We start from the raw sequence: 16,213 nt of genomic DNA, 5'->3' as shown, positions 1-16,213 counted from the left end.
GAAATAGAAGAATTCTCTTGGGATTTGCGTGTTACAGCTATTACTCAGCAGTTATTTAAATGGCAACAGTAGAATTTTGCTTTTTTTTTTTTTTCTTTCTTTTTCTTTCTTGTATTGGCAACATTTTCTTTGTTCCATTGACCCCAAGAAGACAGTATTGACAATGACTTTGATGATAGTAAATAACTTTTCTTTCTTCTATAGAGGAAATGCATGCTGAAATCTGCTATGCTGAATGCTTATTACAGAAAGCAGCTCTCACCTTCGTACAGGTAAAATCAATTTCTCATTTTGTGTGACAGTGTAATGGAAAGATATTAGTAATTAGTACTTAGAAAACATCATTCCAACAATAGATGTGATGTTTAAACCAAAATTTTTTGCTAGTGAATGTTATTTCATGGCAGTGATTGAAAGTATGGTAAATCTTGTGCTGCTCAGCATAGTTCTCCTTTTCTTTGTATGAATAACCGAAGATGATATTCAGATACCAAAGTATTACCCTAAGGTATAAACATACCACCTTTTAAACATACCTCCTGTATTATACAAGGTGGTATGTTTAAATGATTTGCATCACATTGGACAGTGTCCAGTGCCTGCATAAAAATATTTGCAAGTATGAGGAAGTATGTTGTTTGAAAGTGAAAGTGATTTTTTGCATGAATAGGTAGAATGGTTTTCCAACTAACAAAACTTCGGCTGATACACATATGTAATTTCCAATTCAGCCTTGCTCTCTATGCACACGGTGTTAGGAATAATATCAGTAATGAATGCTTATTAAATGGGCATGCTTAGCATTGCTGAGGTAACCATTCAGCTCACAGAAAGATCTGGACTTTCATAGTGTGTGGTGCTAGTGATTTAGGTTGTGGTTCAGGCATTTCATGCTACAGAGTTTTCAAATTTAATTTGAAATTTGATTCTTGAAAACAGGTGTTGTTCATCATACTTTTATTCAATAAACAAGTGTTTATTGAATATATTTTAGATAATCTTTTCCAGTATGAATTATGAGAAAGAAGTGAGGCACATAGGATACTAAGGTCGGATTAAGTTCCTTTGGCAAATACTTATGAATTACTTGATTTGGCTAGAGGTGTCAGGAAGTACTATTAATGGAATGCTAGTCTTTCCTGTAAATGGCTTGCTTCTTTACTCACCGTGTAGAAGCAACCCTCTTTATTAGGTGGGTGGGATCTGTTTTAACCGTGAAATGAATTTTGAAACAGTTGTTGAAGGAGGTGAATTAAGACTGTATAAAATAATAAAAAACCCCCGTAGGTGTATATTTTCTCTGAAACACCACCATCTGTATTACTTATGGCTCTAATACCCCACTCTACTGATTGCTGTGCTGCCCCATAGTTTTCATCTTTGGCTGACCATGATTCATGTTAGGATGATGATGATAACAAAAATGTAAACACTCAGAGGGAAATAGAATTCTTGTACTGAAAAACTTGCATTTGGGTGTTCAAACTTGCGGACAAGAGAGATGAGGTCTTTTAAAATGGTAATCTTTTTATGGATGCCTTTGGTTGATTGTTCTGAGGCCATTTTTGGTTGCTTTTTTCATTTTCCACGTTGTATATACTGTTCCTAAGTATTTAAATTTGCATTTCTGAAATGCCAGCATGTTCCCCTTATATGTGAATTCTAGGAGAAAAAAATTCATCCTGTTGAAGTGATGTCTTGCTTTTCAGGAATTTAGATTTGATGGCAAGTACATTGTGGCTTTATTTTGGTTTTTCTAGAGGTTAGTAAGCATATAAATTGAGTAATACAGTTAGTTACTTTTGATCAGCAATGGAATTTCATCTGTTCAGGGGATTCTTCAATTTGTCTTTTGCCAGTTTCTGTAGGTTTCGTTTTGTATGTCAGAATCGCCATTTCCAAATATTTGAAACAGTTCCTGCAGCACCATCTGGTGGAGAGCTTTCTTGGTTCATTTAGCTACATTGCAAATTCTGCTATAAGTAACACTTTGACTTTCTTTTTCGCCTCTCTCTTCAGTTTTAAAATTTGTAATGTGCACCAAATAAATGTTTCCCTGACAACTTAGAGCAAGTGTTAACATCAAGTCTTAGAGACATATCTAGTGACTGAATAGCATTTTCAGTGTTTCCTATGACATTAACATGTAAATAAATGTAAATGTAGCTGGAGGATTTTTATGAATGTGTTATGTGTAATATGAATGCACAATATTTTACAGTTAGGTCTTTTTCTTCCAGGATGAAAATATGATCAACTTTATCAAAGGTGGCCTGAAAATTAGAACAAGTTACCAAATATACAAGTAAGTGATTAGAAAACACTTCAACATTAATATAAGCAGTTGGAGTGGCATTTAACGCCCCCAAATACAAAGGAATATTTTTTGTATCTATCATAGTCATCAATCACAGTAATTTCTGTGTTGTGTTTCCCCTTCCCTCCTATTTTCTCCATCCCAAGGGAATGTCATCAGGTGCTACAGACGACTCAGGGGAACAAAAGCAGAAATGAAACGTACTACCAGTTTGAAGGAGGAGTAAAACTTGGAATTGGAGCATTCAACTTGGTATGACTTCTTCCTCTACAGGAAGGTCATTGAGTTATTCTGTAGGACTGTCTTTCTTTGTATATATGGTACTGTAAGTGATTTAATATTTACACATTTGTAAAATAGAGATATAGGGTTTAGAGAATTTATGCAATGCAAAACCAGCATTAACTTCTGGCATGCAGGCTTTCTGGGATGTTTCTATTAGTTTATTGTGAATTGTTTCATTCTCTAGGAATAACTAATACAGTGAAGTGAAAAAGCAGCTGCATCTACCTGTGTGTAGCAGAATTTTTAAAGATGCTTACGCTGTGGTTACAGAATGCCTGGAGTGACTGTTAATTTGAACTCCTCTGTGTATCACATTCTTTTGCTTCAGTGACATACTCTAGATTTACATAGATAATTATAGTTAGAAGAATAAACAGTATACTGAGTTTGTGCAAAAGAAAATTGCTTTTTCTTTACTACAATAAAGAAGACTACAGTTTGCTACAATTACCTTTTCACATCTGTCATGCAATGGTGAAAGTTGATTTCTGCCAGTATGTTAATTTCTGTATCATTCTAGATTGGAAATGGCCAATTTTAAGAATGGTCAGAACTCAGGTTTATCTGCACCAGACTTTAAAATTCAAGCAACTGTGTTCATAAGTGCTCTTGCCTCTCCTATTCTTCATGGAGTCTTCTCAGTAGGAGGTTTAACAGGAAAAGTGTCTAATGGGCAAAATCTAAAAACTGGCCCTCAACTTGACCTGCTTCTTAATGCTCATTGAAAAGGTGGTTATGATGTTTGTACATTTTCTGTTGTGTAGGATATGGAGGATGCAGTTACAGAGGGAACAAAAACGCCTGTAATAGAGGGCTAAAGGATGATAGCAACAGCTAGTATTTCTCATTATTCTCACTGATCTGCTGATTCAGTGCTCCCACAGGAGGAACAAGTAGAGCCTCTTTGAGACTCCCAATAAAATGGAATAATGGTATAGCAAAATGAGAGTTGTAGGTTGTAAGTAATACTAAAATAGATAAGACTTTCATTTCAAAAGACTCACAATTTTCAAGTAATTCTGACCAGCTGAAAATATGACCATCTGTCATTATCTAAAGAAGCACAGCTGGACTCTGTTTTCATGCTGGATGGTCATCAGAATTCTGAACATGCATGTTTACTTTCAAGTTCTTTCATGGTTTAATTTTTTACTAATGTGTAATGTCATTTAACATAGTAGCTGGCCTTTTTGATTTACGTTTATAACACTGTAACTTTTTTTTTAAGTGTACATGTTTTTAATTATCTTTTTATTTTTAAATGTATTTCAGATGCTGTCACTTTTGCCAGGAAGGATCCTCCGACTTTTAGAATTTATTGGATTTTCTGGCAATAGGGTATTCGATTTGATACTTGCGTTTTCAAATTAATTTTTTCTCAGATAAAAGACTGGATGGATTTATTGCCATATATTCCACACTAGAAGTATAATATTGATGTTTGTCAGAATTTTAGTGTTGTTAAAAAGATAAATGGGTTAGATGATACAGGCATAAAAGCACATATGGTGGTACTCCACTCTTTAACATCCATGGGAAATGACCAGTTTATTTAAGTGGATATTTTGTCAATGCAATTTCCTTTCCTTTTGCTGATCCTTAAGTAGAGGATATCAGCTTTCTTTTCTAGTTGAAGTAGTTAGAAATTGACGTTCTTCACCAGTAACTGAGGGAAGAATCATATTTCTACATTTTTCCACCCAAAATCCTAGCCCATTTCTTCGGAAAAAAATAATTCTGAGTATCATGTGTCACTCTAGAATCTAGATCTTTCTCTCATGGATGAGAAAAATATTTGTAACTTGTTTTGTAAGTATTTTACAGCTCTTCAAAACTCTTTTTGATGCCCATAAGAAATGAAAAATCCAAACAAAACTCAAGCAAAAAATTGTAATAAAGTAACCCACAGAACTGTACACGATTGAACTTCAAATTATTACTGACGCAGTCACCATATGTTCTTATTGCTGTTAGATTGTCCACAATATGGTTCTCGTGCTGTAAAATTAGCCTTCCGTAGAGACCTCTTCATTCCGTTTCTTCCTTTGAAAAACCTGGTTCTTCCTGAAGCTCTTCCAAATCACACATTTTTCCCTGACTAAAAATGCAGTAAAGGCTGAAAGAAAAAGAATTGTTTTGAAGTATCATCACAATTTTTTGGTGTGGTGCTTGAATTCTCCTATAATTCCCCAAGTTCCTATGCAATAAAATCGATCTGTTAATATTTGTTTTGAGTCAGAATTATGTTTCTGGGGAGTCACTGCTTTTGATCAGGGAAGCTGTGAGCTCAATACCCCTCAAAGAGTTGAGCTGTTATGTAATGGGGCTAAACAGAAACATAAGGGAAGCCTTGCGTTAAGATCTGTGTAAGGCTCCATGAATCTGTATCTGTCTTTAGACATTGATGTATCAGCAGGCTCTTTGGTCAGAGCCTCAAAGTAGTGGCTGACTTGATGGAAGAGAATTGAGGATAAACCAGGGTATTTTGTGAAGGAAGACTCACACCAACAAGTAGCACTGGGAGAACTGGGAGAGTTGCCCACTGAATGTAGGTTGAAGGATGTTATTCTGAAAGGTTCATAGTCAGAACATAATGGGGAAGGCTTGTAGACCTGTGTGTCTGCATGGTTCATGTGGTGTTCCCATTTCACCAGAGCACTGAAAAGCGTGATTTTATTACGGGTTAGATTAGTCTTCTCCTTCCTGAGTGCTATTAGCTGTGGCAGAAATGTTTTGGTAGAGGTTTGTGTTGGATTTAAGATAAGTACTGAATTGTGAAATACTTACATCCGAAAGGAAAACTGAATTTTCGTTAGCCAGAAGAAATTGGTAGTAACTCTGTATACTCATAGTTAATCCTGCATGTGTTTGTGATATTTCTTAGGAGTTGGGCCTCTGCCAACTACGGGAAGGCGCATCTGGCAGCAGTTTGAGGGCCATTCTGTGTACTTTCACCCTGTTGGTTTATCATACTTACGTCTCCTTAATCCTTGGTGAGACCCACTGTGTAGCTTTTCAGTCACGCTACACCTTCTAATTGATACTGTGATTTATTTTTATAACTGAGTTTCAAAATTGTGGCCAAGTAGGACTTTGCTGTATACTTAGTTATGATCTAAAATTAACATCAATGACAAAGCTGTGTCTGCAGAAACAGTGAGGGTAGATAGCATTATACCAACATCTTGCTCCATTTGCAGGGCTGTCTCAACAGCAAAATATTGCAAAACATTATTAAGTTCAGAAAGTCATTATCTGTAAATTAACATCAGATGTTGTGAAAACTATCTCCAGAAAAAACCTATACAATCAGAATTAATTGCTTTTGCCATTTAGAGTTGGAAGTCATAATTAATTCTATATTCTTCTTTATCATATATTTTCACATTCTTTAATATTTAAGTATTTTAGTACTTGTCCCTCAGGCTCATCAGGAAATTAAGGAGAACTTCATTTTTCCAGTATCACTTGTATTTCATTACTGAGTTCAAAATAAGAAGAGGCAGCTGAGGAATGTTTTCCTATCTTACTAAAGCAATTAAAGGGATTTAAAAATATAACTAGGGTCAGTAATGGAACAGTCTAAAAATATTCCTGTAATTCCAATTTATTTCTACTTAGAGACACTTAGTATTATTAAATCACTTAGTATCTTTGGGACAAGAATTAAATTTTATAGAAACACAATATGATTAAATAATTCTGCTTTCACATAAAGCAATCATCTGTAGATCTGTCAAAAATGATGTGAAAACAAAGTCTTAGTCTATGAAACTTGGATTCTTTTAAGTACATTGAGGTTGGTTTGTTATGTTTTCTAGGTACAGGGGAAGCCAACCTTCAGGAAGCAGACAGTCTCCTTGAACCCTACCTCCAGAAATTTCCAAATGTGTGTATTTCTAGTAAATTTTGTAACAGAAATGTATTTTCTTATGCTCAATCTTGTAACTGTTATTTTTCTAATCTCTTTTCAAGGGTTCCATTATTCTGTTTTATGCTGCCAGAATAGATATACTGAAAGGAAATTTTGAAAAGGTAAATCATGTTTTCTTTTTAAGATTTTTGTTTAGTGTTTAGCCTGAGAAGGAAAAATAATTAATTCATCTGCATATCAGTTGGACTGATAAGTATGCTGTTATCCATGTACACATTCACTGTCACTGTTGATTCCAGCCCTCTCTAAGTGAGACTGAAAGGAAAGTTTATATCATTTTACTTGTCAGGTGTTTTCCACCTGGGTGCTAGCTAAGAGCTTGTCCTGTAATTAGACACTGCTCTACATGGAGCTGTAATTTAGCCAGTTCTCATCATTCTTCCTTGACTACTCATTCATAGGCACAATTGAGGTTCCAAGACTGCATAGCAGCCCAGCAAGAGTGGAAACAGATTCATCATCTCTGTTACTGGGAACTGATGTGGTGCTACACCTTCCAGCAGGACTGGCTTCAAGCATATCGGTATGCAGACCTGCTCAGCAAAGAGAGCAGGTGGTCTAAGGTAAATGGGCAGGTGGACGTTGTTGTGACATACCAGTGGTCTCTACAGTTGAAGTTACTTTTCATTTTGCACAATAAGTGTAATATTTGCCTTCCTGAGAAATTCATAAACAAAGACACAATGGAACCAAAATATTTTAACTGGGTGCTTAAGGATGACATTTTATTTCATGTTTTGAAGCAGCAGAACTGTAAGCAGCAATGCTTTGGCCCCTCCAAAAATGGAGGTACTTATCTGGGTTGGGAGGAAGAAGGATAGTAAAACTGTAAACTTGTCTCTCAAGTCAAGTTCTAACATTCACTAGTAAAACTTGGCTGAAGAAGCTATGTTTGGTGTTTATAAACACACACACCTACTCAAACAGATGCTTTGTGGCACAGAATGAGAAAGGCTGCTGGGGACAGGATCTCACAATAAAAGCTGGGCTATCAGATAACCTTTTCCTTGTAAAAACGTTTTCAGAGTATGAACCAAGTGCAATGTGCCAGTAACCTTTTATGCATTATTATTGTTATCATCTGTTCCTCTATAGATTACTGGTTTATAATCTTAATGAAAAAGGATATACATCTAATTCTTGGCAAAAGAGGAAGAGAATAGTATATTCAACATGAAGTGCAAGTGTCTTTAATAGAATTGTGGATTTTTTTCCTGCAAAACCAAGTTATTAAACATTCCTTGAATCAGTACTCAGATATTTCCTTCTGTTTTTTCCAAGCATGTCTCTACATGTAATAGATCATATAATAACAGTAATGGACTTTAGAACATTTAACCTCATCTCTTTGACAGTGGTTTGCATAATGAATTCTCCTGTTCTTTGCAGGAGATACCTTGAACTTTCTGACTAATATAAAAATATAAATACATGAAAAATAAAGTTACAGCATAGACTGTGTGACAAAGAGAATACTAAAGTTTTATAGTTATATCTGCATGAGAATTATGGGAATACTTTGCTACAGCAGTTGGGTGAGAGATTTGAGTCTTTAATGTATTGATTAAACACAGAAACTTAGATGTGGTAATCTGTTGCTGTTTCTTTTTGAAATAGGCAATATATGTATTCCAGAAGGCAGCAATTCTGTGTATGCTTCCAGAGGATGATTTGAAGAAGACTGGTGAGGACATAGTGTCTTTATTCAGGTAAACTTTTATAAAGCAGCTGAATGTGCACTCTTTCTCCCCCCATGTCCTTATCTTGTGGGAATTACTTCTTATAACCATAAACTTTCCATTTTTTCTCTTTGCCTTTATCATTAGAATTGCTTTTATCAGCAAAGATACATCCTACAGCTCTGGTCTCCATGGTGCAAAACAATTTTCAAGATGTTATATTTCAGAGGAAAACAGTAAATCTTTCTAACTGAAATGAGATGAAAACAAATTCCAATAAACAACTTTTTTTTTTCCATTTTCCCTTCTCGTAGACAAGTGGATGGTCTAAAACAGAGAATTGCAGGAAAATCTATCCCGACTGAGAAGTTTGCAGTAAGGAAAGCTCGACGCTATGCATGTCCTCAACCAGTGAAGCTGATATTACCTGCCTTGGTATTTGTTCTTGCTTTGTTTTCATTGTTTTCAAAGAGAAAATAAATCAGAATAGTTCATTATACAGGGAAGGAAGAATATTGTCAGGTATTATATGTCTGCATTTTAAATTTTTTAAAGAAGTACTGCATTAATGCAATGTGATTTTCGTGAAAAGTGTTAGGGACTGGATCATGCTACCAGCGAAGCAGCAGTCTGAAACAAGCACCATATTTTTCAAGTGAAAAGTTCACCATACAGGAAACTGCATTCATGTTCTTTAGGTTGACAGGATTTTAATCCTTGTCTTTTTGACTTACTAGGAAGTTAAAGTTAAAACAAAGTTAAAGTTTGGTACTTTGTTTTCCTGATAAAAATGAAGAGTGGTGGTTGATTTTTATTGTGGTTATTTTATTCCCCTTGTATTGAGTCGGATTAAAACAAACAGAAGTTAAAGTAACTTTATGAATGCTATTCTAATTTCCGATATTTTAACATCAGAGTCATTAGTATTGCACAGTCTGTTTCTATGTGCACAGCAGTGATACTTTTCATATGTGTATGCTAAAATCCTTGACCATGCATAATTTACCAACTGTACATGTAAAACCTAAGTCAAGAAGAAATTTCTTATGTTAAAGCTCATTGATATAGAAAGAGGAGTCCAAAGAAAATTAATCCACTGGTTCTAAAATTCATTCTATATTAAATTGCATGTAGAGGATTAAGTAAAATTTGTCTTGGGCTTATACAGCAGAGTGCTTGCATGTTGTGAGTATATATGTTTGGTCTTTCTGGCAAATCCAGTATCTTCTGTTTTAATTTAGGAATTTTTTCATCAAGGACTAAGCATAACCAAACATAGCGTATGGTTTATTTCAGTTAGTGTAAGTTAGACAGGACTACAGAATTGAAACAAATCTGGCATGATGTAGTTGATTATGTCAATAACACTATTTCAGACTTTGATACAACCAGATATTTTCTCTGTCTGAAAATGTAAATGTTTACAGTACAAATGCAAGTGGAAATATTTCACCAAAGTATTGTATCAGCTTCAGAATGACATTAGGTTTCATATTCCAAAGGTGTAATTTACGGTAGAACAAATGATACTCTAGTTGTAATGACTGAGTAAGGGTCTTGGCAAAGCTCATTGTTGGTTAGCATTCTTCTCAAGTTTTACAGTGTGATAGTGCATCAAAACAAGCTTATTGCTTACTGTTGTACTGAGGCTCTGGGAAGATATGTTTCCAGGATTTGCTTTTGTTTTTTTCCAACAAAATTTTGTAGAAATTTTAGTAAAATCATATGTTGGATCTGCCTACTGGAATCACATTTTTATCCAGAAAGTTGTATCTACCTCCAGTTTTGCTCTGAATGGAAGGTAATTGTCTGTTGATTGGAGCATATATATATATGTGTATATATATGTATATATATGTGTGTATATATATGTAAATGGTTTTGGGTGCCTGCGTACATAAGTATACTGTATATACAAGCACACACTCAAATGCACTCCAAATTTACCTGTCATCCTTTAGAAAGAAACTACTTTCAGCTCCTTTTTTAGTTTAGACAGCAGGGGCCACAAGTTGAACCTAAAGCATCCAGTTTTGCCAGTGTGTTATGTGGGTGATGGTAAACTGTCCTGATAAAATCTGTTCAGTTTAATTTGTGAAGATCTGTGAAAATACATGATAGTAGAATCCATTAAAAAGGCATCAAAGCACTCAAGTCTGAGAAACCCACATTAACTTTGTCAACACACGTTCAGAGTAATTTTTCCTTTCCTATTCATAGATATCTTGTACCAAAACAAGCTTTGGTAGTAGTTTATGTGCTCAAAAATGTTCCCCAACAGCTTTTTCAGAGGCACTCTTTAGTTAAATATTTATGCAATTTCATGAGTTTTTCTCTCCTTTTTGTTTTGGTTGGTTGGTTTTGGTTTTTTTTAATTAGGAAATGATGTATGTCTGGAATGGATTTGCAATTGTGGGCAAAAGAGCAGACCTCACTGAAAACTTACTGGTAACAATTGAAAAAGAAGAAACTGCTCTACAAAATGAAACTAGTAAGTGATCAATTAAGGTGGAATTAATAATCTTATAAGAAATGCTGACATTTTTCTGTGTTTTTGCATTTTTCTATGCTTTTGTCTTCTGATATTCTGCGAAGTGTTTGCTTTGACAATTTTCTAATTAAGTCCTAGTGTGGTGGCTTTGGAGCCTGGTTAAAGTTAGGTGTGGTTCTTCAATAAGTGATTGATGCTGCAGACAAATATAGAAAACTCAGGGACATGAGGTTATTAGTTACAAAACATGACTGGTCTAGCTTATTTTTTCTTGTCTTTGAGAAGTGTTCTTGGACCATAATCTGCTGATGTCTTAAATGTCTCAAAAATACTTTTTCTAATTCAATATATATCACAATTTATTACATAGGACACATGCTGCATAGAATATAAGAAGGTATAAAAGATACAATGAAGTGCTGTGCATGAATGAGTCTGGTTTTTTGTTTTACTTTCTGGCAAAATAAAACACGTTTGCCAGTTGTAAATGAAACTTACTTAACAAATAAACTTTCACCATGATTTTACATCTTGGATTAATGTTTAGAGACTCAGCCCATAATTTACACCTAAAAGAATTTAAATTCATTTATTACAACTGGTTTACTGCGCAAGTACTTGATTTTTCTCAGATTTTATCAGGATGGTTCTTTTACCTGTCATGTGAATTTTTGGGGAGAATTCTCTTGAGTTTTTCTGGCATAAATATTACCATTTAGCGTGTGAAACTTCTTAAATGATAATTCACTAAAATAATTTGTATCGAACCCAGATTCTAGTCACACTTATGAACAATTTAGCAGTGGTTAAAACAGCAATTCTGAAACATAATACATATCTAAGTATGATTTACAGTGTAAATTGAGGTCATGCATAAGAAATCATACAGGGAGGTGCAAGAAATGTATAATGGTTAAATCTGGATGATATAATAAATCAAGTGAGAGTAACTGCATGACCATGTTTGAATAGGGTTCCTTTATTTCTGTGTTGCCCTTCACTTTTCTCTACAATCAGTAGTGTCCTTCTTAAATGTCAAGCGTTTTCCTTTTTTCTTGTTGTAATATTAAAATAAAAGTGTAGTGATATCCCATGAGCTCCACATGGAGGGTTCTGGCAGAACCTGTTGGAAATCTGTGCCAAGATTTGTACTAGAAGTGCTCATAAGTTGTAACAGTGAGGTAAATTTCCTGTTGAATCCCTGAGTAAAAGCATACAGGGTACCAGACCTAAAGCAATGGAGGTAAAACCACTGTGTTTTTCTTATGTAAATTCACTGTTTGCAAATAGGATATAGTCTGGAAGTGTATATACTTTCTGTGTTGTTTTTTTAAGTAATAACTTCAGTCAGATGTCATTTTATTCTGGACTTCACATATGTGATCTTGATCTGCTTTTAAAGATACAGAATCAGTGCAAATAAAGACTATGATTACCAGAGTTGCTGCTGAATCCCTAAAAAAAAGAGATTAAGGCTGCTAGCAGAGTATGACAGGGTTATGGTATAATTTTAATAGACAGTTTTTAGTGGTAGTAATATCAAAGGATTGCTAAGGTGCTGTGAAAAAAGGGTGTTGATTATACACAAGGTCACTTCGGGATTGAGACTTCATAGAATGGTTTTTACTTCATTTGCTTTACATGAACAGGCACAGCATGGAATCTCTCAAGAACTGAAAGTAATTTTATGTTGTATAGAGCTGAAAATAGAGATGGTAGAAGGAACAAATGGAAGACATTAGAGATGGGGTTTTATTTTTTTCCACAGGATCTCTGGGAATCCTTTTTTTTTCATTTCCAATATATTAAAAAAGAATATTTAACTTCAAGAAAAAAAAAATTTTTTGCTTGGTTTTTTTTTGTTTTTTTTTTTTTTTTTTTTTTTTGTCCTGGTAATGATATTCCTTTGATGTAGACCACTGCAGCTGCAGAGATGGTTCTCCCATATTTATTGCAAGGTTATCTGTGTTAAATTGGCCTGTGCATTTGTTGTTTGTGCATTTAGTGTTAATGTTTTAATGTTTTAGCTTTTATTCTTTTGGGAAATAAGAGTATGGCAAGCCCTTACTGACATCAGTGCATGCCCCCAGTAATTTCAATGAATGAGTCCTTCAGGAGACAGTCACAGAATCCAACACTTTAGCCTAGCTAAACAGGCTAGAGAGACTGTAAAGTACTCATGCGCTACACTTCTACTGTCACTAAAAGCGCAGTCTGTCAGTTACAATCTATCAAGACTTTCTGGGTTTAAACACAGACAGAAATAAGACTGAATATGGTGGCGAAGCACTTTGCAGAATCCTGAAATGCATTAGTCTTGCATGTTTCAGAACTGTTTATGTAGGATTTTTTTGGCAGACTATTAAGGAAAAAATTAATGTGACCTTAGAGAGCTGGTAATTAGTTGTAAACAACATGATCTGAAGGGAGAGTGTTTTGCTTCCTGAATTGTTAATGTATGTGGTGCCATCTGTCTATCCATATGTGTTTTCTTTCCTTTCTTTTCCTTCCTTGTACTCAGCAAATGCTACAAACTAAGGGAACTAAAAAGGATCATGCTTGTTAAGTAAATTTTGAATTGATTCAAACACCCTCCTTCATCTGGTATTTTTAGTCATATTGAACTTAAGACTTTCAATGAAGTTTTTCAAATATTATACACTATTACTTATTTTCAAATTTTTTCAAATATTATACACTGCTACTGAGGCTTCTCAAACATGAGAGATTATAAAAATACTAGTAAACATGGTTTCTTGAATTTGTACTGCAAAATGATTCTTCTGAAGAGTTCTGTAAGAGAGTCATGGTGTGGTTTTACAGGTTTTTTTTTGCTACTGATAGTACTGGAGGTCTGCCAGTGCTCTGTAACAGGGGAAGTTGTTAGGATAATATGATGGTTTCCGTCTCACTGTACTTCAAGCTCTTGCAAGTAAGAAATCTTTAATGACTGTTTACGTAATGTAATGTATTTAAGTAATGACTGTTTAATTTTCAGTTAATGAAGTTTATGCCTATTTGTTGGATATTTCAATTTCTTATTTCTTTGCCTGTCTTTTAAGAGAAAGGTATGGGTGGACACTTCTTCTTTAGTAAACAGTATTTTAAATCATGGCTGAAGGTTTTTGTACATTTTGAGGTATAGAACATGAGAAACAGCATCCTGCATCTGAATACATATTCCCTATTGAAAATCCAATTTTCCTGTTCATGATGTCTTCAAATTGTTTGACATATCTCACTTTTACTGTTAGATCACAGTGAATACTACGTGGATGATGTGTGCATGTTGCAGCTACTGAAAGGCCTCTGTCTGAAGCACTTGGGAAGACTCATGCAAGCTGAATTATGTTTCAGTAAAGTAATTCAAAGGTAAAAAATAACAAATACATTTTCTAGCTTTTGGTGACATTTCTGATACTCCTGTTGCAGCTGTCATGTTAGAATTTTGTATGATTAAACATCATGTTAAGGACCGGGTTTTCAAATACCTCTGAAAGTAGTTAGAAAATCAGAAAACTTTGCTCATATTTTTCTGTAGCAATTGAACACTTACAGTAGCTTTATATACGTGTTGTTTCAGGCTAAATAAATCAACCTGCCAGGTAACATACCCAAATACATTAGGAATTGTATTTGCAGAGCTACCTGTAAGTAAGGACAATACAGATAGGTTTACTGTTTGTTTGGTTTATTTTTTTTATTCAGTATTTAGTACTTCAGTAGTTAATGCTTCCCCGTGTAGATGAGAAGCTGTTGTTACATGTTTCAGTTGAAGACTGGTTTCTCCTGTGTTAACAGATTTTCAGGTAGTCAGCTCCATACCAGCTGTAATAGCTTTTCGTTATAAAACATGGGTCAGGTACTGGTTGTAGTTGAAAACTTCTTGAAAGTTTTTAGTTATTTGGGCTGATGAAGCATATTTACATGTGCAATGTTTCTAACAAGTGGTTTAGAAAAATTAGTAATAGAATTTGTTACTGAGAATTATGTGTGCTTTAGTTCTCTTGCCATCTTGTTTTCCCTTACCGTTTCTAAGATCCTATGTGAGTTTAGTCAAGTACAGTGCAAGTTACAGGGCAGAGGGGTTTGGTGGATTGCAGGTTAAAGGAACATTATTTCTGGAACATCTTTTTCCAAAGGTAGTTGGCAACGAGCAGGCTTTTATAGCTGAGGTATTTTAAAAAATCTAAAGACAACAGTTCTTCATAAAGTGTATGTTTTGCATGGATGAGACTAAAAGGTTTTTGGTGCATGGAGTACATACATTTTGTTCAACTTTATTTTCTACATGGTTAGGTTTGCTATGCTGCTTAAAGACTCTTTCTCAATGTGTACAGAATTAACCAGTAAAAAAGGCTTCAGAATGTTTTTTTCTGGCTATGTGCTGTTACAGGCAGTGATTGCTTTTAAAGTTAACTGGTCACTCAGGACAGGGTTTTAAGTAACCATTTCTGTATTTTTCTGGTTTTCTAGTGAGAAGCAAATAAAATACGACAGTTACTTGGTGCCATTCACACTGTATGAAATGGGTCTTCTGTACAAACAACAGGATGAGAGAGAAAAAGCAATAAGATACATAGAAACTGCAAAGTAAGTGGATTTTTTATCACCTTGTAAATTAAGAATAACTCTGTAGCATTTACGACACTTCTTTTTTCTTCCTGACAGCTTTCTTGCAAAATCCAAGTAATTCTAAATCTCTGTTCTTGATATGCAGGACTTGTCCAGTATAGTTGAATTTTGCAGTTTCATGAAACTGTCCTTCAGACGCAGTGGAGTAGACTCAAATAAGACAGTATGAAGGAAAATTCAACTTCAAATAAGACACAGTATGAAGGGAAAATATTTCCCTCTTATATGGGCTTCAGAGGTGCTGAGGGTCCACTGCATGCATGGATGAAGCTGGAGAGTCCAGGGAATGGATCTGTACCATTCTGTCCCGGAGGACATCTGTGGGAATTAATTCAGTTCCACTAAAGGTGTTCATAAGAGGTCAAAAGCCAGTGCACCTGTCTGACTGCACCCCTTTTTCTTTTCCCATGGTGTTGCAGAAGATCAGTTGAGAGTTTAATTTACTGTAGAGCAGCATATTTGCATCATCTGTAGATTGTAGTGTAAGATAGAATGTCCCTTGTGTTTAGAGAGAAGTGGCCCAGTCTTGTAATAGTGTCCCCTCATGGGGTTTTGTTTGGGGGGATGGGATTTACAGAATGATTTCTGTACATATGATGTTTATTATTACTCTGGCTAAATTGTGTTCTGAGTTGAAGCATACATTTTCTACCAACACCCTTTTCTGTAGTATTTTGGCTTGTCTTTTCACAGCAAATTTTAGTAACTGGGAGGGCTGTTAAAAGGATCAAAATAGGTGAAAGAAATGCTAAGACATGGGTTCATTTTTATCAGGACATTTAATTTTAGTACTGGTTTAGTTTTCTTCACTCAATTTGTGGATGAAGTTTTAAATATCTCCTAACTCAACTGTGTGTCAGTCTCCACTTCCT

The 16,213-nt window shown here is 34.8% G+C and overlaps 1 protein-coding gene across 5 annotated transcripts in view; it reads left to right on the top strand.

Annotated features, from left to right (window-relative positions):
* Positions 1-16,213, top strand: part of TTC39B (tetratricopeptide repeat domain 39B) — a 77,885-nt gene that overhangs the window by 57,544 nt on the left and 4,128 nt on the right. For all 5 annotated transcript variants that reach the window (XM_064404791.1, XM_064404792.1, XM_064404789.1 and 2 more), the window contains 13 exons: positions 205-272; positions 2,241-2,305; positions 2,464-2,569; positions 3,875-3,940; positions 5,487-5,595; positions 6,424-6,491; positions 6,578-6,637; positions 6,938-7,099; positions 8,154-8,245; positions 8,530-8,650; positions 10,595-10,706; positions 13,961-14,078; positions 15,183-15,299. In XM_064404791.1, the coding sequence (XP_064260861.1) occupies positions 205-272; positions 2,241-2,305; positions 2,464-2,569; positions 3,875-3,940; positions 5,487-5,595; positions 6,424-6,491; positions 6,578-6,637; positions 6,938-7,099; positions 8,154-8,245; positions 8,530-8,650; positions 10,595-10,706; positions 13,961-14,078; positions 15,183-15,299 (1,264 nt within the window). The remainder of the gene's footprint in view (positions 1-204; positions 273-2,240; positions 2,306-2,463; positions 2,570-3,874; positions 3,941-5,486; positions 5,596-6,423; positions 6,492-6,577; positions 6,638-6,937; positions 7,100-8,153; positions 8,246-8,529; positions 8,651-10,594; positions 10,707-13,960; positions 14,079-15,182; positions 15,300-16,213) is intronic.

This window comes from Passer domesticus, chromosome Z, assembly GCF_036417665.1.
Source record: "Passer domesticus isolate bPasDom1 chromosome Z, bPasDom1.hap1, whole genome shotgun sequence".
NCBI classification, from domain to species: domain Eukaryota; kingdom Metazoa; phylum Chordata; class Aves; order Passeriformes; family Passeridae; genus Passer; species Passer domesticus.
Note: the sequence above shows the minus strand (reverse complement) of the source record. Positions and strands in the feature narration are given on the sequence as shown.